General features: G+C 52.2%; 2 protein-coding genes across 5 annotated transcripts in view; one reads left to right on the plus strand and one right to left on the minus strand.

Annotated features, from left to right (window-relative positions):
- Nucleotides 1-256: 256 nt before the first annotated feature.
- On the plus strand, nucleotides 257-5,553 carry AWAT2 (acyl-CoA wax alcohol acyltransferase 2). The gene is made up of 7 exons (XM_045847512.1): nucleotides 257-361; nucleotides 2,635-2,745; nucleotides 3,109-3,179; nucleotides 3,423-3,627; nucleotides 4,065-4,239; nucleotides 4,825-5,024; nucleotides 5,241-5,553. The coding sequence occupies exons 1-7, from the start codon at nucleotides 277-279 to the stop codon at nucleotides 5,393-5,395; spliced, it is 1,002 nt and encodes a 333-aa protein (XP_045703468.1). The 5' UTR covers nucleotides 257-276; the 3' UTR covers nucleotides 5,396-5,553.
- A 5,546-nt stretch (nucleotides 5,554-11,099) lies between these two features.
- Nucleotides 11,100-21,931, minus strand: part of EDA (ectodysplasin A) — a 301,514-nt gene continuing 290,682 nt past the window's right edge. Inside the window, exons 4-8 of one of the 4 annotated variants that reach the window (XM_045847439.1) lie at nucleotides 19,143-19,322; nucleotides 17,346-17,380; nucleotides 16,337-16,388; nucleotides 13,466-13,581; nucleotides 11,100-11,734 (exon numbers count right to left, since the gene is read on the minus strand). In XM_045847439.1, coding sequence (XP_045703395.1) covers nucleotides 11,483-11,734; nucleotides 13,466-13,581; nucleotides 16,337-16,388; nucleotides 17,346-17,380; nucleotides 19,143-19,322 — 635 coding nt within the window. In that variant the 3' untranslated portion in view covers nucleotides 11,100-11,482. Of the gene's footprint in view, nucleotides 11,735-13,459; nucleotides 13,591-16,336; nucleotides 16,389-17,345; nucleotides 17,381-19,142; nucleotides 19,323-21,931 lie in introns of all 4 variants that reach the window. The other 3 variants (XM_045847438.1, XM_045847437.1, XM_045847436.1) reach the window with 3 other exon arrangements.

The following is a 21,931-nucleotide window of genomic DNA, read 5'->3' on the forward strand; positions in this document are numbered from 1 at the left end:
CTATACAGGTGTGCAGGGGAATGTCGTCACCTGATCCTGGTCCGGCAGAAGGGGGTGAAAGTGCAGTTGGAGGAGAGAACTGCAAGGAACTGGACAAGTGGAGGCAGCACATAGTCTCATGATCCTGTGGAGGGGTGGGGATGCGGGCTGTGGGGCGTGGACACTGGGCAGGGACGGAAGAAGAAAGCTTCAAAAGAGGAAGCAGCTCCAGCCCCTGAGCATTTGGGGTTGCGCAGTGAAACAGCTCTCACCTGGGCCTCTGGGGTTCTGGGCGCAATGGCCTGGCTGTCCAAGAAGGACCTCAAGATCGCCATGGAGGTCTTCGCGGTCTTCCAATGGGCTTTCAGTGTCTGGCTTTTCGGTGAGTCTTCAGCCTTTGGTAGTGTGACCAACTCTCCGGGTTTGCCTGGGACCGAGGGGCCTTAGGGCTTAGCTGGATTTTTGATGCTAAAACCTAGATGGTCCCCAGCACTTCAGGATGGTCAGTCCCCCTGGCCTGTAGCCTGACATAGATGGCCGTGGTATTCGTGGATATACATGTGGGGGTGTATGGGTGCATATGGGTGTACGCGCGTGTAAGAGTTTTGCTGCTGATGTGTATGTTCGAGCTTTCGGGTGTACAGCGGGGCACTGAGGGTATGTTTGTGGAGAGTGGGAAGCAGCTCCGCGAGGCCAGCCAAGACAAAGGACTTAGCCGCACCCTGCAGAACGTGAGCAGACCATCGCGGGGCAGGCAGTTGTCCTGGTGACAGAGCGAAGCTGTAAAAACCTCTGGTGGGGAAGACTTCACCCATCTATCTGTCCACTATCCCCACCACAGACGCTTTGGGCAAGTTAGTCATGTGCTGGCTGCTGCGTTCTATGTGTTTAAGCCGACCAGCCCTGTGGGAGGGGGGCCTGGACAGCCTTCTCATCAGTCTGGCGCTGCGGGCGGGGACATGAACTCAATTACCTACTAAGATATCTGGGCGGGAAGAACGCATGTGGGCTCTGTGCACCTCCCAACCCCAATGCTGAAAAGAGCAGTGTTAATCTAGGAATGACAGGCAAGCACAGCTGGAAGAGACCCGGAGAAATTCATGTTAGGCACTTACTGTGTTCCAGGTATGGTCACATGTATTGTTTCCTTGTAGCGTCACATGAACGTGTGGTTGTCTGTCGTGCGCCCCCTACTGGAGAGCTGGCCTGCAACCTTGGACTGGGAATCAAAACCAGCAACTCTTTGGTTTCGCTGGCCGGCACTCAGTCCACGCAGCCACACCAGTCAGGGCTTGAGTTTACTCTTTTTTTCCCCCACTTTATTATTAAAGATAATATTTATCTTTAGAGAGAGGGGAAGGCAGGGAGAAGGAGAGAGAGAGAGAGGAACATGGTGTGCAAGAGAAACAGCAATTGGCTGTGTTTCTCACGCCCCCTACTGGGGACATGGCCTGCAACCCAGGCGCCCATGACCCTAACTGGGAATCAGACTGGCCACCCTTTGGTTCACAGGTCGGCGCTCAACACATTGAGCCACACCAGTCGGACAAAAGTCAAATAATCTTGTAACGAGTGTATTAAAAGCCTAAACTGCTGGCCTTTTCTCCTTCCTTAGATCTGTTTTTCAGAGGCAGCCCTTTTCAACTTTGTCAGCTCTTGTCTTTCGGGAACTTACCTCTATATGTGTACATTTAATTATTTAAACTTTCAAAATAATATTGCATTCTGAATTAACAATTAGACACCGTCTCTGACTTCCAAGTATGAAGATGAGAATTTGGCCCCATCCATATGCTAGATTCTCCTCTTTCCCCGTTCTCCTCGGGGTTATAGCCAGGTTTCAGTTAAATGCGTGACTAGGATTTATTATCCACAATTGAGCTATTTAGTGCACTAAGGCTATTTTCCTTCCCTGTGCAACTTCTTTCCCCCAGCTCCTGCCCGGGAATTCACAATTAGCTCATTTAAAATTTCTTTAGTTATCTGTTAGAGATGCTTTAGTAACCACTACATATCCAAACTTTCCGTGGACATGTTCCTCTTTGTAGGAACCCACTGGGAATCTCTAAGCCCCGCCCCACCTGTGCCCCTTTTCATTGCCTTGGGGTCTGATGACTCCTGTCACAGCCTGGCCTCCCACACAGCTGCCGTCTACTTGCCTGATCCTGAGAATGAGTGTCTCCTTCAATTTTGCGTCCTTGGGCGCCTCGTTTGCCTCACCCTAGTCCCAGCCCTGTTCATTTCCTTTCCTGGCTGGGTCCCTTTTTCCCTGGATCCCATGCCCTCTCTTGTCTTAGTTCACTCTCTTATTCTGGTGGCACACTTCTTCCAGGAGTTTCCTGAGAAAGGGACATGCGAGACAAACTGAGACTGAGATGATCTTTATTCTACTTTGCACTTGATTTAAGAATTAGGCTGCCCCTGGCTGGTCTGGCTCAGTAGATTGAGTGCCAGCCTGTGAACCAAAAGGTCGCTGGTTGGATTCCCAGTCAGGGCACATGTCTGGGTTTCAGGCCAGGTCCCCAGTACGTGGAGTGAAAGCACTGCGTGGGCATGGCTGAGGGTGTGTGCATCAAGATTGCGCAGAACTGTGCAGGGAGGGCAGGTATACGGGAGTGTTCACAATTTCCTAACTCTGGGCTGAATGTCTTCCAGTGACCACCGTGATCTCTGTCAACCTCTACCTGGTGCTGTATACGCGGTACTGGCCTATCACTGTGGTCATTCTCATCTGGCTGGTTTTTGACTGGAAGACCCCTGAACGAGGTAAGGGCCCTACTGGGGCCACTACTGTTTTTCTTCTTCCTACACTCCTGAGAGGCTTAGGCCAGTCCCCAAGCAGCCTTCAGCCTGTCCCTGCCTGGGCTACAGAAGCCGAGGGCAGGGGTCTTTTCTGGGGGTTAGAAAGCCCAGGTCAGAACTGCATCAGGGGAGGGGAGGGGTAGCTAGTTAAGTAGGAAGTTAGGCCGCCCTGCATTGGCCATGACCTACCATACTCTGTTCTGGTTGTCAGTGAAGAGGCCAGGAGGCAGCAGGGGGCAGCAGAGAGTACCTTGTGGCGGGCCCAGAAGCGCTCTGAAGGAGATGGTGGGGGTAGGCACAGCTTGGCTACATGTGCTCTATTTTCAGGTGGCCGCCGGTTTCTCTGTGTGAGGCGCTGGTCCCTGTGGAAACTGTACTGTGATTACTTCCCACTCAGGGTGAGCAACCCCATATCCCCACTTGGGCCCTAGGCCCAGCCCTAACTCCGTTACCTGTGGTTGGGGCAGGGTGGGGGTTGGGACAGCATTCTCATGTGGGCCCTCGGGGACAATGACTGCTGCAGTTGTGCGTTACCCCAGCCTGCGGGCCAGGCACAACAGCCCTTCCCCTTCCAGGTCTCTGGCCGGGAGGTCTCTTCTCTTTCCTGGTCATACCTGTCCTGGCAACTCTTTCCTCCACAGCTTTTGAAGACTCATGAGATCTCCCCCTGCCACAACTATATCCTTGTCTACCACCCTCATGGGCTCCTGTGCCATTCAGGCTTTGGTAACTTTGCCACAGAGGCTTCAGGTTTCTCCAAGATCTTTCCTGGCATCACCCCTTATGTGCTCACTCTGGGAGCCTTTTTCTGGGTGCCTTTCTTCAGAGACTACGCCATGTCTACAGGTGAGTGGGCTTTTCGGACAGGAAAACAAAAGAAAAATGACTCCCACCCAGAGCAGTGTGGTTGCGTGCATTGGGCATCATCTTGAGAACCAAAAGGTAACCTGTTCGAATTCCAGTCAGGGCACATGCCTGGGTTGTGTGCCAGGTCCTTGGTTGGGGGCAGTATGCAAGAGGCAACCACACATCAATGTTTCTCTCCTTCTCCCTCCCTTGTCCTCTTGCTACTAAATAAGTAACTAAATAAAATGGCTCCCTGAGGAAGAAGTGCTGGGGGAAAGGGTGAGCAAGGACACCTCTTCGAGCCCATCTGGTCTTCAAAAGCTGCCCCAGGCTCACCTGCCTTAGACGAGGCCTTCTCTTTGCTCTGAAGAGCTTGCCAGGAAAGGTAGGAGGTTTGGGAAAGAGCTCACAACCTTTTGCCTTTTTCTGTCTGCCAGGGTTGTGCTCCGTGAGCCGGGCCTCCATCGACTATCTGCTGACCCAGAAGGGCACGGGCAACATGCTGGTCGTGGTCGTCGGTGGCCTGCCTGAGTGCATGCACAGTGTGCCGGGTTCCACCACCCTGTTCTTGAAGAAGCGGACTGGGTTCATCCACAAGGCCCTCCAGCACGGGTAATGCTAGTTCTGGTCTAGACCAGGGAGAGCCGTCCCAAAAGCGCAGCAGGGCAGGAGGAAGGGATTTTGAGGAAATTATATTTAAACAGGAGGTGAAGCTCCTTCTGTGTCATACAGAACCAGGTCCTAGACCTGGTTCTAGGTCCTAGAAGCATTTCTGCTTAAAGGCTAGAGGGCCAGTCTGAGCCCGATGTCCCTCATAGCAGCCTGTCCTCTAGGCCTGTCCTTCTGTGAAAGGTGACCAGCTACCACCCCATCTCAGAGGGTGCCAAAATGGCCGTGTGCGTTCAAGGGAATAAAGCATGTGTGAAATGTTCCTTGAATCTCTCTTCCCATGTTGCAGGCCTGTGGGTTCACAGGGGAGAGGGGACTTGTTTCCTTGGGCTTGCTATTACTCTGTCCCCACAGGATGCCTGGGGTACACCATGGAGCCCTCACACTGAGCCTGGACCTAGGCCCGGCTGAGTTAGGGGCGGAGGAGCCCATAGGCAGAGCCAGAGACCACTTGGTGGTATAGCATGTCAGGCTTTGAGCAGGGTCCTTACTGGTCTGGCTATCCAAAGATACGCCTTTCCTCCACAGGGCCGCGCTCATCCCTGCCTATGCCTTTGGGGAGACTGAGCTGTATGGTCAGTACGTTTTCACTCCCGGGAGCTGGATCAACCGCTTCCAGAAGTGGTTCCAGCGTTGGACACACGTCTACCCTTGTGCTTTCTATGGGCGCGGCTTCACTGAGAACTCCTGGGGCTTCCTGCCCCATGCTCACCCCATAACCACTGTTGGTGAGTAGGCCCTTTGCTGGCAGCCTCGTCTGGGATGCAGATCCAGTTCCGAGGCTGAGCTTCGGCTTTGACGGTGTCCAGGCACGGGGAGGCGGCCTGGGGTGGGTGGTGTTGGAGTGGTGAGGATGGGGATGAGCTGGGCTGGAGGACTGAGACCCATTCTGAGGCATGAGCTGTTCTGATGCTTCTCTCGTCCTTCTTCATCTCCCTTGGCAGTCGGGGAGCCTCTGATAGTGCCCAAGATCGAGAAGCCGAGCCAGGAGGTGGTGGACAAGTACCATGCACTCTACGTGGAAGCCCTGCGGAAGCTGTTTGACAAGCACAAGACCCAGTATGGTTTCTCAGAGAGCCAGGAGCTGGTGATAGTCTGAGATATCCCCTTGCTGCTTCAGCCTCGCTGGAGGATGTGGAACCAGTAAACGGGACAGAAGTCACCTATGGGGGGCTCCTGCTCCTGATCTGGCCAGTCCTCAATGTGAGGAGGGGCTGCCCTTTCAGCTCTTTTCTGAATCCCCAATTCTGTCTCTCATCTGTCTCCTCTTTCCAAGCTCCTCTCTGCCTTTTCCTTGGGGCTCCAGGGGAAGGCCTTGAGGAAACTGATGCATATAATAAAAAGCTCATCTGCATACTGCTTGTGCTCCAGCTCATATGTTTGAGGGCCTGGGATCCCCAGACGCCTTTCTTTCTCTAGCTCTGTAGCAGCTCCGTCTCCTTGTGTCAGAGTCCAGTAGGGCTGGGTGCCTTGAGACCCAGTGGACTTTGAGTGCAAGCTCCACCCCCATCAAGCCATGTGACTCGGAACAATCAGTCACCTATGAGTGTCAGCTTTCTCATCTGGAAAATGGGACTAATGATCCCTCCTTTGCTTACCTCAAATGATACTCAGTGTGACTGAACTTTGTGAATGGGAAGAACTACACAAAATTATTCTGTGACCATTTTGCCCATTTCCTGTCCCTCAGCAAGAAAAAAAAAAGCCCTCAATTTGGCATCTGAATGTTTAAAACAAAGTGTACAGTGTAGGATCTTGTCAGCAGTCCTTTGAAACTTTAAGTAATCAATACCCTCTACCACCACCAGTCCACTCTCAGTTTTCGTGTCATAGGGCTGTAACAGAATGGCTCAGGCCCAGGCCTAGTCTTCTCTTTCCCCCAGCAACTCGCTTATCCTTGCCTGGCTCTCTGACTCTGCCCTGTGTTAGAGTCAGCCATCTTGCTTAAAATGGAAGTGAGGTGCCTGGCTTCTGGCCACCGTAAAGTTCCCCTGGATGGTGAGTCTTCTGGACTCTGCCTGATGATGGCTGGCAGTAGCAGCTTACACAGTTTGGCCCATGGCCCCCTGTTCCAATTCCTCTTGGGTGAATGCCACTCAGTCCTTGTGATTTACCTGCATTGACTTGTCAGCTCAGTCTAGAACATCCTGTATGTTCACCAGTATGATCAGCTGCCTCTGCCTGGGTGCCTGCTTCTGGTGGTATCTATACACAGTAGGGCAAAGAAAGGCTTCTGCTTCTCTTGTCTCTTACTTCCCTGGGCCTGAGATGACATTTTTCCTGAACCCTCGTAGGGTGTTTTTAATCTGGTTTCCCTGAAAAAAACACAACAAACCCACAAATGTATTTCCTACTTAAGGCAGCCAGAGGACCAGCTTGGGCCCCAACACCCAGCCTCTGCGCACCTGGGCACTGATTTGTGATAGGCTACAGTGTGTACATTCCTGCTGAAGCATCACGTTCAATATCCACACAATGGTGGCAAAGGCTGCTGGGATTGAGAAAAGTTAGGTGTTCCTGAGCTGCTACCTGGTCCTATTCCTGTGAGCCTCTTGCTTCTTTTTAGCCCTCACAGGGCTGCTTGTGCACAGAGCTTCCGGCCAAGTGGTGGATGCAGTGTGGTCGGGCAGAAAGTAGTGCGGTGGGTGGGAGTCAGGCCAGGCCAGCACACTAGATCTGGGGTCCCCAACCCCTGGGCCAGAGACCAATACTGGTCTGAGGTCTGTTAGGAACCAGGTTACACAGCAGGAAGTGAGTGGCGATGGAGTGAAGCTTCCTTCTGCTCCTCAGCACTCACCTTACAGCCTGAGCTCCACTCCCCACCCTGCCCCCACCCCAGCCAAATCTGTGGAAAAATGGTCTTCCAAGAAACCGGTCCCTGGTGCCAGAAAGGTTAGGGATCGCTCACTAGACAGAGTTGAAAGTGACTGAATGCCATACACTGGAGTGCCACACAGAACTGTTCGCTGCCAAATGTTTTTGCCCATTTCCTATCTGTGAGCAAACAATGCCCTAGATTTCACGACATCTCAATGTTTAACAGCAAATTGACAGGGTAGGATCTTGTCAACAGTTCTCTGAAAATCTATGTAACCTTCCTAGTTAGGTGAGCTACTTAAACTCTTTGAACATAGGTCTCCTTGTCTGTGAGACTGGTGGATGTCATGGCGAGTGGGCAGCTGGATCTACCCAAGCTGCTTTGGGCCCAGGCCTGCAATTTGTGTTATAGAGATCACAGCCTCAAGCTGATGCAAAACCTGTAGCACACTGACATGCAGTTATAGAAGACCTAGGGTGACGGGGATGGGGGCGTGTGGTCCAGGGCACCGAGAAGAGGCGGCATATTCTGACAGGAGATCGGGATCCCCTTCCTTCGTTGCCCCTCTACCATGGAGGCCTTGGTCTTTCCTCCAGCTCCATGTGGCACTGGTTGCAAAAAGACACCTGGCAGGTAGGAACTGTTCAAGCTGATATGAAGAACAGAGGGGGAAAAAGCTTTATTTGCAAAGAATAAACCATTAATTTACACAAACTTACATCCCAGTTTATATACATTATGTATAGCCTATATACACAGTATCTCACACTGGATGCTGACCCCCAAAGCAGCACTGGCCTGCTCCAGGCCATTCTCACAACACAGCCCACCCCCCACCCCAGCCGGAAGCTTTTTAAATAAAGAAATGACACACCGCAACTCCCCTTGGAGAGTGCCCTGACACAGATTTAAACAAACAAAAAAATCCGGTCCCTTCTTTGTGCGCACATGGCCCAGGGGAGCCTCCAGGCAGGAACAGGACCTGAGGCAGCGCCATGGTGGCTTCAGGACTTCCTGGTTGTTAGGCCAGTGCAGAACTTTCTAGTCCAGAGGCCGGAGCTGGGAGACCGCCTTAAGGGAGGAAAGAGCTCCGATTAAGGCTGAGCTCTGCTCTCCCTGCCTGGCCAGGCTCCTGAAGGGGGCCAAGCACTTCCGGCCTTGAGTCTGGGGGTGGAAGAAAGAAAGGGGCTGTGCGGGACAGGAACATTCTATCCTCCCACCTCTGCTGAGTCTGCCAGTCCCAACTTCTTCACCTTGGGCGGGTCACCTTCCCTGCCTTGGGCCTCAGTTTCTACTTGAGTAACAAGGGGTAGAATATGGGTTGGGCAGGATTCCCTCCAAAAGCCGTCCTGGCTTTAAATCTGAATGGATCTGCATCCACCAAAAGTTCCATGAAACACATGTTCTCACACGTGGATGCCAGTCTTTTTTACCTCCAGGGTTCCTAGTGTTTTCCTGCTCAGCAGAAGAAATTTGGCTCAGGATGGATGAAGGGGCAAATGAGACCAAGACTGTATTCCCCCAGGAACCCGCAACTGAGTGGCCCTGACAGCTGACTTTGGTGCCAGCCTTGGCCTTTCAAGCCTAAGCAGCTGGCAAAAGCTCCTGCCATGTGATTCTCCTTCAAACCTGTCACCCACCTGCTCACAAGTGTCCTTGTCTCATTCTCCGTGCTAGATTTTGCATTCCTGTGAATTCCCATCAGCATAATTCCAAATGGCCAATCTATGTCCATATTCTCTTATGAATACATTGCTTCACTACTTTGCCAGTGAACTTTGCTGCAACAGGGCTCCCCAGCTACCTATTGCTTCCTTCTTCATGCCCCTCCCTCTAGGGTTCCTTATGAATCAAGGGTTTGTGTGACCTCCTACCTCCCTTATAATCCCTTCCATATCAGGAGAATAGGACAGGTGTCTGAATGCCCTTTAGGAATTATAGCCTTTTGGCTTTTGCACTAGCCCACACGCTTTCCTCCATCCCTGAAAGATCCTGGCAGTAGAGTTCTCTGTGGCATGGTAGAAAGAGGTAAGGAGTCCCTTGGTGGCTGTGGGAAGCAGCCAGCTCCTATAACCCAACTGTAGCATCACCAAAGAAGGAGTCCCCTTGCATCAGGGGCTCTGTACCTCACGCTTGCTTGGTTCATGGCTGGGTGAAAGGATAAAAAAGTGACATGTCAGCTCTTGTGGGCACTGGAGGCCTGCTGCTTGGATGCGGTGCCAAGACAGATCTGAATGCAAGAGCTCTAAAGCTGACGGCCGCCTCCCACAGAAACAGCCTTCCTTTCCGCCACAGAGCCTCTGGGAGCCAGGAAAATGGGCATCACCATCAGGGAAAGAAAGGGGCTTCTCTGGGTTTCTCCCTACAACCCGCAAGGTTTTTCAGCCCATGTTACCATTGTTATCGGTTTTCTCAGGACCGCAAATTCAATGCAAAGCTGTGGCTCAATGGAATCATTTTGGAGTCAAACCTTGTGGAAGGAAGCCCCAGGCCGGTAGGTTCAGTGGGGTGAGATCCTGGTTGAAGCACTTAAGGTCTCTGAGCCTCGTCTAAACAGTAGGATTTGTGATTTTATTAAAGGAGAGGGTAAGAGAGAAAGTACCTTCCCAGTTTGAAGGAGAAATTTTCATCTGTTCCTGCTGCAGTGGAGGGCTGTGTAAGGCACGTCATAGGAACCAGGGCCAGACACATGCCTCGGGCTTGCTTCCCCCGGGGGTTGCAGGGCTCTTATTAAGCAACCAGGCAGCGCGGTTGCTTAGAAAGAGAAGGCATAGCTGAGACACGGAGTACATGTTGTTCTTGGTCAATTTCAGCTGCCCGAAGGAGCTCGCTCCCCATCTTCTCAAAAGGAAACATGTTGCAGCAGCAAGAGTAGCAGACTGTCCAAGGCTGGCCCTCCCAGTCTGGGGCTGAACCCGGCACCCAGGCACCAGGCTGGGCCCGGGCATTTAGAAATAAGGCCCTAGCACAGTCCCACCATAGGGCCTGGTGGGAGGCTCAGGGAAGTGGCAACTACAGGGCAGAGGTCTGCTCCAAGGCCCTAGATGCTGGGTCCTTTGGGGCCTCAATGCAGGGGAGCGGGCCTGGGGTCCATGCAGATGCTGCTCAACTGCAGCTTTCTGAAGCCAGAACGAGGAAATGCTGGGTTAGCAGGGCACCGGTAGCTGTGCTTTCAGATAGGGCCTGGGCCAATGCCCACTTGCCTTGCAGCAAACTTGAAAAAATACCCCATCCTATCCACCTTGCTGATGCCCAGGGGCAGGTTGGGAGTTGGGCATTTTAGTTGGCTATTAAAGCAGCTGCCTAAATACTGACATTGGAAGAGGCTTCTGGAGATCGTCGGGTCTGATGCTTTGCCCCCAGACACAACCTCGACTAGATGAATATTTGTGTTGCTTAACAAATGGAAGGTTCTGTTTGTGCCCTGGTATCTAGAGAGTATCTCAGACTCACATAAGCATAGGTCCCAGCTTAGGCGCCTGTCTCAGACAGAGGTAGGCCCTGTGGAGAAAGACACAGGAGGGTCTAGCCAGGCTGGGGAGGGGTGGGTGGGGGAGCAACTAGGAGGGGACCCAGGGCGTTTTCTGAGCCTAAAGCACAGCTGTAAACAAAGTGAAAGACATGTGGCCCCATGTCCGGCTCCAGGTTCTTCCGCAGGCAAGTCTGTGGCCATTCCTTGCACTTGCTTCAAGGAGGAGCAAACCTCCTGTCCCCAAAGCCTGGCAAGCTGCTGACCTGGCTCTTGGCCTGAGGGAGAAGAGCTCTCTGACCCTCAGGCTGGCTGCAGTGTGCCACAGCAAGAACGCTTCCACTGCCTGGGTCACAGGCCTGGTGGCAGGCTTCTCTCTAGGTCTCCGCCACAAGCACTGGCCTTTCCCCTCCCCACCCCTCTCCTTAGGCTGTAACGATCCCCTCCAGCCCCGCCCCCACCCCACCCCCACCCGAGAGGAGCCACAGCCCCCCTTGGGGGTCAGAAGTTCGCCCACACAGTCTGAAGCACACCTCCGCTTCCTCTCGCCTGCTGTCCTGGACCCTCCCTTTAGTGCAACAAACAGTAACTGCCAACGGGGACCTTGAGGTGGAAGAGTCTGTGCCATAAGGCAGTCCACGTGGAGACAAGGAAGACAGTTTGATTCACGTAAACCCTGGGGCTCCATCAACTGTCCCGTTAGCTCAAGGTCATTCTGGCCAGGCAAGCAGGCCTTGCCATACCAGAATCACTGGGGAATAAATAGCAGTGGGACATTTCTCTCTGCAGCTGCCATGCCCATATACCTCACTCCACAGCAGCACTTAAGAGCTTCTGTGGGGAGATCCCAGCTCCCAAACCTGGGACGGGGACACGGGCAGGGGCAAAACAGGGGGAATCTAGGATGCAGGGGCCTCGCCCAGCCTGATGGCCCCGAAGAAGGTGGTGTGCTTGCTCATGTTGATGGAGATGTCGGCGTGCACCATCTTCACGGCGATCTTCTGCCGTGCTTTGAGGAGACAGACGCCCGCGGTGTAGCAGGTGTTGTAGTTGGTCTTGCCCGTCTCAATGCTGCGGGTGCACTGCAGAAAGGGCTTCTCGTCCACCACCACCTCATAGCTGGCAAAGTCAGTGAAGTTGATGTAGTACACCTGGGTGAGAGGCAACGAGAAGAGATTGGGGGAGAGAGGAAGGAGGGCAGGGACCTTCTCAGAAGAGCTGCCTCTTCCCTTTGGGAAGGGGCAATGCCACTTGTAGGCCCACTAGTTAGCCGACAGGAAAGGCGGGGGCCGACAGGCTTAGAGTCTATGCTTCCCCCACCCTGCCATGGGGCTCAGACGGCTGGGCCAATCTTTCTTGCAGCAGCATACCAGCTGTAAACTCTGAGGGCAAGAAGTGTACCTTATTGGCCTCCCACCCCCTGCTGGGCATGAAGCCCCAGGCTGTGCACGCACACAGGGGGCTCAGTCAGTGCAGCAGACACGCTTGAATACAAACTAGCTTCCAGTCCCAAGGGCTATTTGTGGATAAAGATAGAGGAGACAGTGACAACTCGCCCTTTCTTCAGCCCTTTTGCAGCCAGCCCCTGCCCCTGTTGTGTTTCTCTTGAATCCTCACCGGGTCCCTTGGCCCCTTCATCTGATGTCTGAGGAAACAGATGCAGAGAGGTGGAGAGGTCTCCACCATTAATGAGATGAGGAATTTGGAAGGGCAAAACCCAGGCCCCTAACTATACTTTGTGGCTGGAAGACAGTGTGAACCTGTCTTCAAAGTCCCGATGTCAGGGGGATTTTCCCAATTTGCACGGTGTCCAAAGCCTGAGGTGAGTCCCAATTCTCTCCTAGGCCTGGAAAGTTAATTTGTTTATCCTTCACTAGCAAGCTTTGATCCGCCCCGCCCCAGCTTAGGACAGATGCCCCACAGGACATTGGGATTACACTCACCTGTCCCCCTTGGGATCGTGGCCCTCATCTGTCACCCTAACTCACTTTATCAAACATTGCTCCCTCCACCAGCTCCTCCACAGGGAGCAGTGTATTCAGGTGCCACCCAATTTCTTGGTCAGCACCCAGTCTGTGCCAGGGTGCTTGGTGGAGCAAATGCTTATTAACCCACCTTCTCTGGCCACTCTCCTGTGAGGCCCTTCTGCCGGCTCCACTTTCCTTCTGTCCATCTGCCTGCTTGATGCCCACCCCACAGAAGCCCCAACCTTGGGGCTCATCTATCTCTAGCTCTGAGGAGCCATCTGGTTGAGGCAACGAGCAGGTGTGTGGGAGTAGGGTGGCAGACCCGGTGACTGGGCCCAGGCAGGACAAGTATAAAAACAGAGGGAGAAAAGGGCTGGAATAATGACAGCAGGAGGAGGCAAGCATAACAGAGAAACAGAAAGGAAGAGAAACAAATGGGAGAAAGAGGAAGGAAGGATAGTCAGAAAAGGTTTTTGAGGCAGAGAGAAAGTACACAGGAGCCCTGCTCATTTCAAAGTTGGCAGTGTGGGGGGAAGAGGTTCTTAGCAGCCCTGGAACGGCGGGACTGAACCAGAGTTCAACTTGGGCAGTAGAATCAAACACCTTGGGGGGTACGGGGTGGGGAGGGGAGAATAAGGGTCGGGGCGCTGTAGGATGGGATTGGGTAGCACAGTGTCGGAGGGGGCTCTTTTCAGTCTTTCAATGGTATCTGGCTAGGAAAAGCCCACAAACAGCCCCTTTCTTTCCTCTGTTTAACTCCCTCCCCGAGCGGTGCCCCCACCCCCCTCACCCGCCAAAGCAGAAAGTTAGCCATTGGCTGGTCTTGGCTGGCTCCACAGTGCCCCTATGTGGCTTGCACCGGATCTGCATTCTGGATATAAGAAGAGTTAGGCCTGAGACCGTACTCACTTCTACCTGACTATAGATGAAGTACGTGCCGTCCACCAGTACCTCCAGCTCCCCGCTGCGGGGATGTAGCTTAAACACCTTGGGGTTCATGGTGATGCGAGACCAGTCATTGAGCACTCCACCTGAAAGATCTCAGTATGAGAGAAGGGCAGTCACTCAGTACATGTCAGAAGAATCTGGGCAACAGAAACAAGAGATCTCAAACATGCACAACCCCCACGCCCATCCCAGTGCAACTTGGCAAGCCCAGGAGACCCGAACTGTAAGAACAGCATTTGGAAGCACAGAAAAGTTTTCTGTCTGTAAAGCAGCTGCCAGGTTGGCCTTAGGTCCCCTGTTCCCCTGTCTGTCTCCCCCTCTCCTTCCCTGACCACCCCCTTCCCCATCTGGAATGGTCTTTAACCAACACCTAGGAACTGGGGGTGGGCAGTAAGAGAGTGGGCACACTGACCTATTTCCTTTGTTGTCTTGGTGCCTGCACAGGCAAAATTCAGACACTGAGTGGCAGGCTAGCTCTTATTATTCCATTTTATTTCACCAGCCACAACTCCTAAATCCCCCTATTGTCTTATAGGTCCGTAGATTTTCTCCTTCTCCGCAAGAGACTCCTCCACACCCACTCCTTTCTGGAAAGCCTCGCTGGGCTCCCAGGAAACCGCTCAGCCTAAGGAATTGTCTCCCTGGAGAACGTTAGGAATCAGGGTGTGTGAGACCTCATAGCACCCAGAGAGGGTGACCGTCAGTAATAAGGCCCCACAGGGGAGACGGGGGTTGATGAGAGGGAGGGGCAGACTGCCAGCAGCATCAGAACCAGCCACTGGGGACGGTGAGGGTGTCTGGGAGCTGAGGCACCCCCGGCAGCACTTCTGTCTCTCAGCTCAGCCCACTCGAGGTGGAGGGGCCATCACGCCACCCTGGCTGGACACGGGAAACCAGCACACGAGCGCGGAGGAAGCGCTTCCCTTTCCATCTGGCAGAAAGAGGGGGCTGCCTTCCACCCCCAAAACCGTCCATTCTCCACCCAAGAAAGGACGTTTTGAATACCCGTCCTTGGCTAGACTCAGAAGGCGTGAGGGAACTGCCCTTCTGGAAAAGGCGGTCATTGCCCCTTGAGGTGATAAGTAGATGGGAAAGGAGTCAGGAGGAGATGCCCTGGTCCAGCCTCTTCAAGACTGCTCTGCATGATGGTGCCCCACCCCCGCCTACCCCATCCCCTCCCAGTGGAACTAAAGATCAGTATAGACTGCTACTGGAGACTGGCCTAGAGGGGTTGGAACTAGACGTGTGATGCGGCAGTTAGTGGGAGCAAAATCAGTAGCTTCTGGCATAGAATAAACACTGAGGCCACCCATGCGGAAACCCAAACATGTCTATTTCCTGCCTGCCTCAGTCCTCCCTGGAGAGATGGTGGTCACGGCTCCCTATCACAGCCCTGGGGCCCAAGGTACCTGGTCCCAGCAGGACCACTTGGGCTTTGGTACCATTCTGCTCTGACGTGTATTTCTGAGGCTATTAAGTCAGGCACCCAGGTGGCAGCGCAGCATGTAGCTGGGCCTAGTCCTTAAGAAAGCTCGGCCATGCCCTGGCTGGTGTAACTCAGTAGACTGAGCACCAGCCTGAGAACCAAGGGGTCTCTGGTTCAATTCCCAGTCAGGGCACATGCCTGGGTTGTGGGCCAGGTCCCCAGCAGGGGGCACTCGAGAGGCAGCTACACCTTGATGTTTCTCTCCCTTTCTTTCTCTTTCCCTTCCCCTCTAAAAATAAATAATCAATAATCTTTAGAAAGAAAAAAAAAAAAAGAAAGCTTGGCCCAGCCAGTTCAGGACTGGGGCTGGGCTCTTCTAAGCTGTCCTCATTGTAGCACCTTTCTGAACCTTCCTTTCCTGTACCCGCACTCACAGCCCTTCCTTTCTCCTCCAAGCTCTGTACGCATCTGGCACCTTGGCTGGCCTGCTGCTTCCCAAGGCTCCTGGGCGTTCATGCATTTCGGCTTTGTGCACTCTGGGGACTGGCCATTATTTCAAAGGACCGTTCTTTAATGAATGTCCGGGTCTCTTCGGGGAAGAAAATAATCGTACTCATTCGGTGGAGCACACACACATAGTGCATTGGAAAGGGTCAGAGGGATGCTGTTTTGAATCCCAGCTCCGGAACGCAACTGAAATCTTGTGCCAATTAAATAACCTCTCTGAGTTTTAGCTTCAGTCTCTGTAAGAAGAAGCTAATACCTACCTCACAGGGTTGTTGTGAGGCTCAAATGAAATAAAAGCGAAAGAAAGCATGTTGAAAACTCTCAAGGACTATACAAATATAAAGCAGCAGGATTTATTATGGTATTACCCAATCTCCCAGGGACTCTGTTTCCCCAGTTTTTGAAAGTGGGGATTACATTAAATCAGTGTTTTTGAGCCTCCTTAAACTTATTTTCCCTTTCTTTAGACACTAGCATTGCACATTTCCCGGAGAGTCTAACATGCAGTCTGCCTCCCTGTGCAGAGCTGTCAGAGAGGAATTTACATTTATGTCATTTTCCCTTCTCTGATTTGCACTGTGAAAATGTCGATCAAACTCCATATATCCCCTCTGGGTGACTCTGACGGAACCTCCATCTCCCAACAATTCCTGGTCTACATGGTGCCTCAAGTGCCTTTCAGCTTTCTGAGCGGTGTTTCTAGTTGCAATTTGGGTGTAGCAACCAGTCTTGATACAAGCCATTACCCAGGACAGACAGCAGAGGGCAACATGAAGTAAGGAACGGCCCTAGTGCTCTGGATACCTCAGGGCCCCGGGAGGAAACAGACTGGGTGATGATTTGGAAGCTGGGGGTAAGGAAGAGGGGAAGCCCCTCTTAGCGAGAGAGTCTCCTTGGACTCTTACCATTCTTGACTTGAATTGCAGACCCTTGGCCCTGCAGATGCACCACAGCTGGCTGGAAGGATAAGAAGGATAGAGAGAGGAGTCACGGTGAGAAATGACAGCTCGCTCAGCCACCCGTTTCCATATTTCCACCTCTGACTTCCAGTTTCCTTTTGGATTCCAATTCTGATCCTTCTTCCCTATCTTGGGATGCTAGTGACCACAGTGAGGCTGGGGAGGGGTGTCATATGATTTTGTAGTTCAGCCACTTCCTAGTTCCGTGACCGCAGCCACACGTAGTACCTGTGAGCCTCATTTCCCTAACTGTAAAATGGGAATTAGAAGAATCCCTTGGCCTCCCTCACAGGGATGTCTGAAGATCAAATGAGGTGATGGATACAAAATTGCCTTGGAAGCCATCAAGCACTGTGCAGCTGTGCAGATTTAACTGTGGCCAAACAGCTGTAGCGCGGGAGGCCGAGATGAGACAAGGCAGGGCAGTAGAACCTGCCAATAGAGACAGATTAGGAAGCTCAAAGACTAGGGAGGAGCCCTGCAGACCGTTAAGGCAGAAAGGAGCCCAGGCTGGCCTTGGCCTGGAGCTGGTTGGCTGGTTGTCAAGGACATACTCTTCAACTTCTAAGCTCCTGATCCCTGGCGGTCTGAGTGCTGACAAGGTGTCTGGGGCGGCTGGGGGAGTGGGAGGCCCAGGTGAACAAGGCCTGTCTGGCGGCCCATTTTAGCTGCCTGCTGTGTGTAGATACGGGACCCTCTATCTCCTGTGCAGTGGGGAGAAACGGGCAGGGAGCAGAAAGACAAGAAGACTGGATTCCCTTAGCTCAAAGCAGGCCCAGGGGAAAAGATTTTCTATTCATGGAGATGAGAGGGGGTTGTGAGTGAACAACCTCAGAGCCTCCACGGTATCCTCACAAAATAAAGCGTGGCAAATTTAACAGGGGAGCGCACTGAGAGGTGGCCGTAGCCTGAGGCTTCCCCCCACTCCCCGGGATGGGAGCAATTCCCAGCCAACCTGGTTTTCTCGAGTTCCAGCTTTATCAGCAGCACCTGCAAAACAGGACAGGACAATCAGGGTCAAGCCTTGTCTTCTGGCCTTCCTCCTCCCCACCGCAGCCTGAGGAGGGAACCTTGTGATGGGAGAGGACACTCCTTCCGTCTCACTTGTCCCTGACCCGTATCTCCAGAGGGCCTGGCATCCCGCAGGGAAAGTGGCCTCTTGCCAATGCTGGCCCAAGGCAAGTCCCACTGAGCACCCACAGACATGGGTGAGAGAGCATTCCTGTCATTGTGTGACTCCGAGACCGTGCTGTTCGCTTCTTTTGACTTTTGCTTCCCTTCTATTAGTTTTCTTGGTAAAGTGCATTGCCATTTGGAAATACCTTACATCTTTAATTTTCTCCCTCTCTTCTAGGACATAAACTACATGAGAACAGGGACCACTGATCAATATATCTTTTACACATAGAAAGTGCTCAATTAATATTCCTGGAAAGACTGAATGAAAAAAAAATCTGCCAACTCCATGCCCTGTGGCCACCGTAATACTGATTAGCCCCATTTGAACTGAGTCAAAGGATTTGAGTCCTGCTGCAGAATTCTTGGACCCATATGAGTCAGTGGCAAAGAGTCCATTTGTTTAAAACCCTACAATACAGTCCTGGCTGGTGTCGCTCAGTGGACTGAGCACTAGCCTGTGAACTGAAAGGTTGCCAGTTCGATCCCCAGTCAGGGCACATGCCTGGGTTGTGGGCCAGGTCCCCAGTAGGGGGTGTGCGAGAGGCAACTGATTGGTGTATGTCTCACACATTGACATTTCTCTCCCTTTGTCTTTCTCCCTCCCTTCCCATCTCTCTAAAAATAAATAAAATATTTAAACCCTTTATTAAAAAAAACACAACTGTATGATACAGGAGGACAGTGGGAGAGGGAAATAACAAGTGACTCAAACTCAGGCAGTTCAAGTCCCATTAAGTCCAATCTGGCACGTTTGCATCTGCATCTCTATCTTTTGGATGCCCTTCTGGGCCCAAAGGGAAAGAGGCAAAGGGATTAAATGCTATTTGAATGGGCAATGACGTGGGGTAAGGATGCAGTGCAATGAGTGTTTGGTTCTTCCCCAGGATGCTGATAGTGCCTGTGTTTGCTCCTTTCACAGCTATCAGTGACCTCTATGAGAAGGGCACTTTAGAGTGCATGGGTCGAGACCATTCTATGGCTGGTATCTCATCCAGTCTGCACCATTCTTCCCCATACCAGCATCAGCACAGGAGTTAGATGCTAGAAATCAGAGCCGACCCGATCCATCTCCTGCAAGAACTTCAGTGAACTCTCAAGGGCCTCTGTCTCAGGCTTATAGGAGTTTACTGGCTCACTACAGAGAGGCCAAGAGTAAGGGCAAGTCAGACCCTACTGGCTTGTTTAATGTCTACTTTTACACTGAGCCAGGAGATCTGCATTTCTTATTGCACACCACCGCTGCCAGCCCCATTTGATACTGCTCTCAGGAACACTCAGCCCTGCTTTATTAAAGTGCTGGTAAAGAAGCCCTGGCTGGTGTGGCTCAGTGGATTGAGTGCCAGCCTGCAAAGCAAGATCCTTTGGTTTGCCGGTTCTATTCCCAATCAGGGCACATGCCTGAGTTGCAGGCCAGTTCCCCAGTAGAGGGCATGCGAGAGGCCACCACACATTGATGTTTCTCTTTCTTTCTCCCTCCCTTCCCCTCTGTCTAAAAAAATAAATACATAAAATCTTACAAAAAATAAAGTGCTCGGAAAGGAGCCTGGGGGAGGGTGGAGGACCAGGAACTCACCAGAAGGTCCCTGGAGGCCAGGGGGTCCCTGAGGGCCAGGAGGACCTGGAGGGCCAGGTGGTCCCATAACAGTTGTTCCTGGAATTCCAGGAATCCCTGGAATCCCTGGGGGTCCCTGGGGTCCCGGAGGTCCTGGAGGTCCTGGGGGCCCATTTGGCCCAGGAGGTCCCGCCTTCTTTCCTGAAAGACAAGATTCGGTGTCATGTTTGCAGTTACTGACTGAGAATGTACCGGCAGTTCTGCTGACTTCCAATGCCAAAAAGTCAGCCTTCTGAGCATTTTTTACTATTAAAGAGGTGACCACCTTTATCACCCCCACCCCACTCCTCTCCTCTCTCATGAATAATCACTTTCAGAGTTGGGTTGAATATAATAGAAATAAATAGCCCTCAAGGAGCTCACTGAGGCGAAGAAAAACAGACAGTGACAGGAAAGTAGAAGTGCTACATTTGCGGCAGGGAAAAAAGTGCCAAAGAGGTCAGGAAAGGCTTCAAAAAGGAGGGGACATTTCAGCTGAGTCCAAAGGAGCTCAGTTGTCAAGTGGCCAGACCTATGGGTTACTTTTTAGACTACTGAGATTTGGGCTATTGTTGAAGACAGTGGCTTTCATATTTACGTCCCGGTTTGGTGGACTTGACGCAGATAGAAGAGGAAGCTAGGAGGACAGTGTGCCCTTAGCAACCTCAGCTCCAGGAAGGTTTCCTGTAGGAGTCAGATGTACAGGAACTGAGGGCCTGAGGGAAGTGCTCGCTGGGAATGAGGACTGGGACAGAGTTTGGGAGGTGAGAGGCTGGGGAGGGAGAGAGCCCTGGCCAAGTGTCTCAGTTGGCTGGAGTGCCGTCCTATACACCAAAAGGTTGCAGGTTTGATTCCCGGTCAGGGCACGTATGGGAGGCAACCAATCTATGTTTCTCTCTCACGTCAATGTTCCTCTTTCTCTCTCTCCCTCCTTCCCTCCCTTCCCCTCTCTCTAAAATCAGTAAAAACATCTGTGGGTGAGGATTCACAAAAAGAGAGAGACAAAGCGAGAGGGAGGGAGGGGGTAGGGGAGAGACAGAGAAACAAGGAAAGAAGATGTGGAGAGTAGAGAGAGCTGAGGAGGAGGCAGCAGATCTTGCTTTCTCGGCTGAGCTCTCGAAACCTGGGAAAGGGAATCCTGCACCCTCCCTTGGCAACACGGTCCAATGTTTATTGCCCCTCACCGTTAGGAAGTTTTTTCTGTATATTTAACTGAAATCTGTTCTGTGGCAGTTTAAGCTCTTATTCCATTTTCAGATAGACGCGGAAGAATAGTCACCATCATCCATATAATAGCCCACATATTCTCAGAGACACCGTCACCCACCAACCTCCATTTTTATAGGTTAAATAGTCCAGCTTGCCAGACTCTTTCCTCAGAGGCCCTATTCTTGAATGTGCAATGTTATGGATATTAATCAAGCCCACCAACTCTTCCCTTTTCTTCCTCACTATCTTTGCAGTCCAGCCTTGATCATCCTCCTATTCCATGTTGCACTCCTTTCAACAGTCCTGTCAGGATGTAGTTAGGTTCACCGGGTCCTAACTGTGGTCTTGAACCCACAACTGCAGCTCCTTCTGTTTAATTCTGTGCAGCCCAATCCCAGCACTCCTCCCTTCACCTCTTTCTGAAAATTTTATGGAAGTCTTGGGCCCAGAAGCCTTTTTTCAGACATCACCATGGTATCTTCACCTGTGGTACTTTCTTAGTTGGAAACAGAGCCCTCTCGAGTCTCACTTAAACAATGCCTCACTGACTCCAATTCTCTCCTCCCCAGATCCCGAGGCAGGAGAATCCTGTCTTGATTTCTCCTGTCCTCCCTTTAAGAACAATGCTGCAGCCCTGGCTGGTGTGGCTCAGTGGATTGAATGCCGGCCCGTGAGTCAAAGGGTCGCTGGTTCCATTCCCACTCAGGGCACATGCCTGGGTTGCAGGCCAGGTCCCCAGTGGGGGTCGTGCAAGAGGCAACCACACATGGATGTTTGTCTCCCTCTCTCCTTCCCTTCCCCTCTCTCTCAAAATAAATAAATAAAATCTTTAAAAAATAACCTCTTAAAAAAAAACAGAATAATGCTGCATGTTCACAAAACTGAATTCCCAGGGCCACTCCCTCAGAAGGCCAGGGGTCCCAGTCTAACCACATCTGTATTTGAAATGAAACAATGGTGTCTCAGTGGGGCCCTCTGCCCAGAAAGGGCAGGAAGGAAGAAGGGCCAGAGCTCTGCTCTCCCAGAAGAGCCCCTGGAGCCGAAAAGGCAGGAGCAGGAGCTTAAGGCTTTCCATTGTCCGCTGCAGCAAAGTAGTGGATCTTCCCAGTTTCCTGATCTAGCCAATTTCAAGATGCTGAACAGGAAAAGCCATCTCCCTTCAGATTTGGGTAGCTTCCAAGGAGGGCTTATTCAGCGCCCCAGTTTCAATTCCAGCTAGTGTAGTGGAAAGAATGCAGAATCTGTAGTCAGGAGATAAGGCTATAAGCCCCCAAATCTGACATGGGCACATTCTGGGCAAATCCCTTCCTCTTGCTGAGCCTTAGCTTCTCCATCGAGATTTCTCTCAGTTTCCTCACAAGTCCGAGGTTCCTTAAGGGGGAAGGACTTACCCCGGTGGCCGCTGGGAAACTGGCCTGGCCTGGCTGTAAGGTCTGCTTCTCTCTCATGGTTCTCTAGGCAGCATGGACACAGAGGACGGTGCCTATTAGGCTGTGCTGTGGCCCCGAATTTCCAGGCCTGCTGGGGATTTTCAAGCTAGAGGGTGTTCCGTGGGCAATACA

The sequence above is a fragment of the Phyllostomus hastatus genome, unplaced genomic scaffold (genome assembly GCF_019186645.2).
Source record: "Phyllostomus hastatus isolate PE091 unplaced genomic scaffold, TTU_PhHast_1.1 phas_contig_551, whole genome shotgun sequence".
Lineage (NCBI taxonomy): Eukaryota > Metazoa > Chordata > Mammalia > Chiroptera > Phyllostomidae > Phyllostomus > Phyllostomus hastatus.

What these genes read in the sequence shown, in the direction of transcription:
- AWAT2 (XM_045847512.1), top strand. Translation starts at nt 277, where the DNA reads ATGGCCTGGCTGTCCAAGAAGGACCTCAAGATCGCCATGGAGGTCTTC. An exon ending in GTGATTACTTCCCACTCAGG is followed by an intron (nt 3,180 to 3,422) that starts GTGAGCAACCCC and finishes TTTCCTCCACAG; the next exon opens with CTTTTGAAGACTCATGAGAT. An exon ending in CACAAGGCCCTCCAGCACGG is followed by an intron (nt 4,240 to 4,824) that starts GTAATGCTAGTT and finishes TTTCCTCCACAG; the next exon opens with GGCCGCGCTCATCCCTGCCT.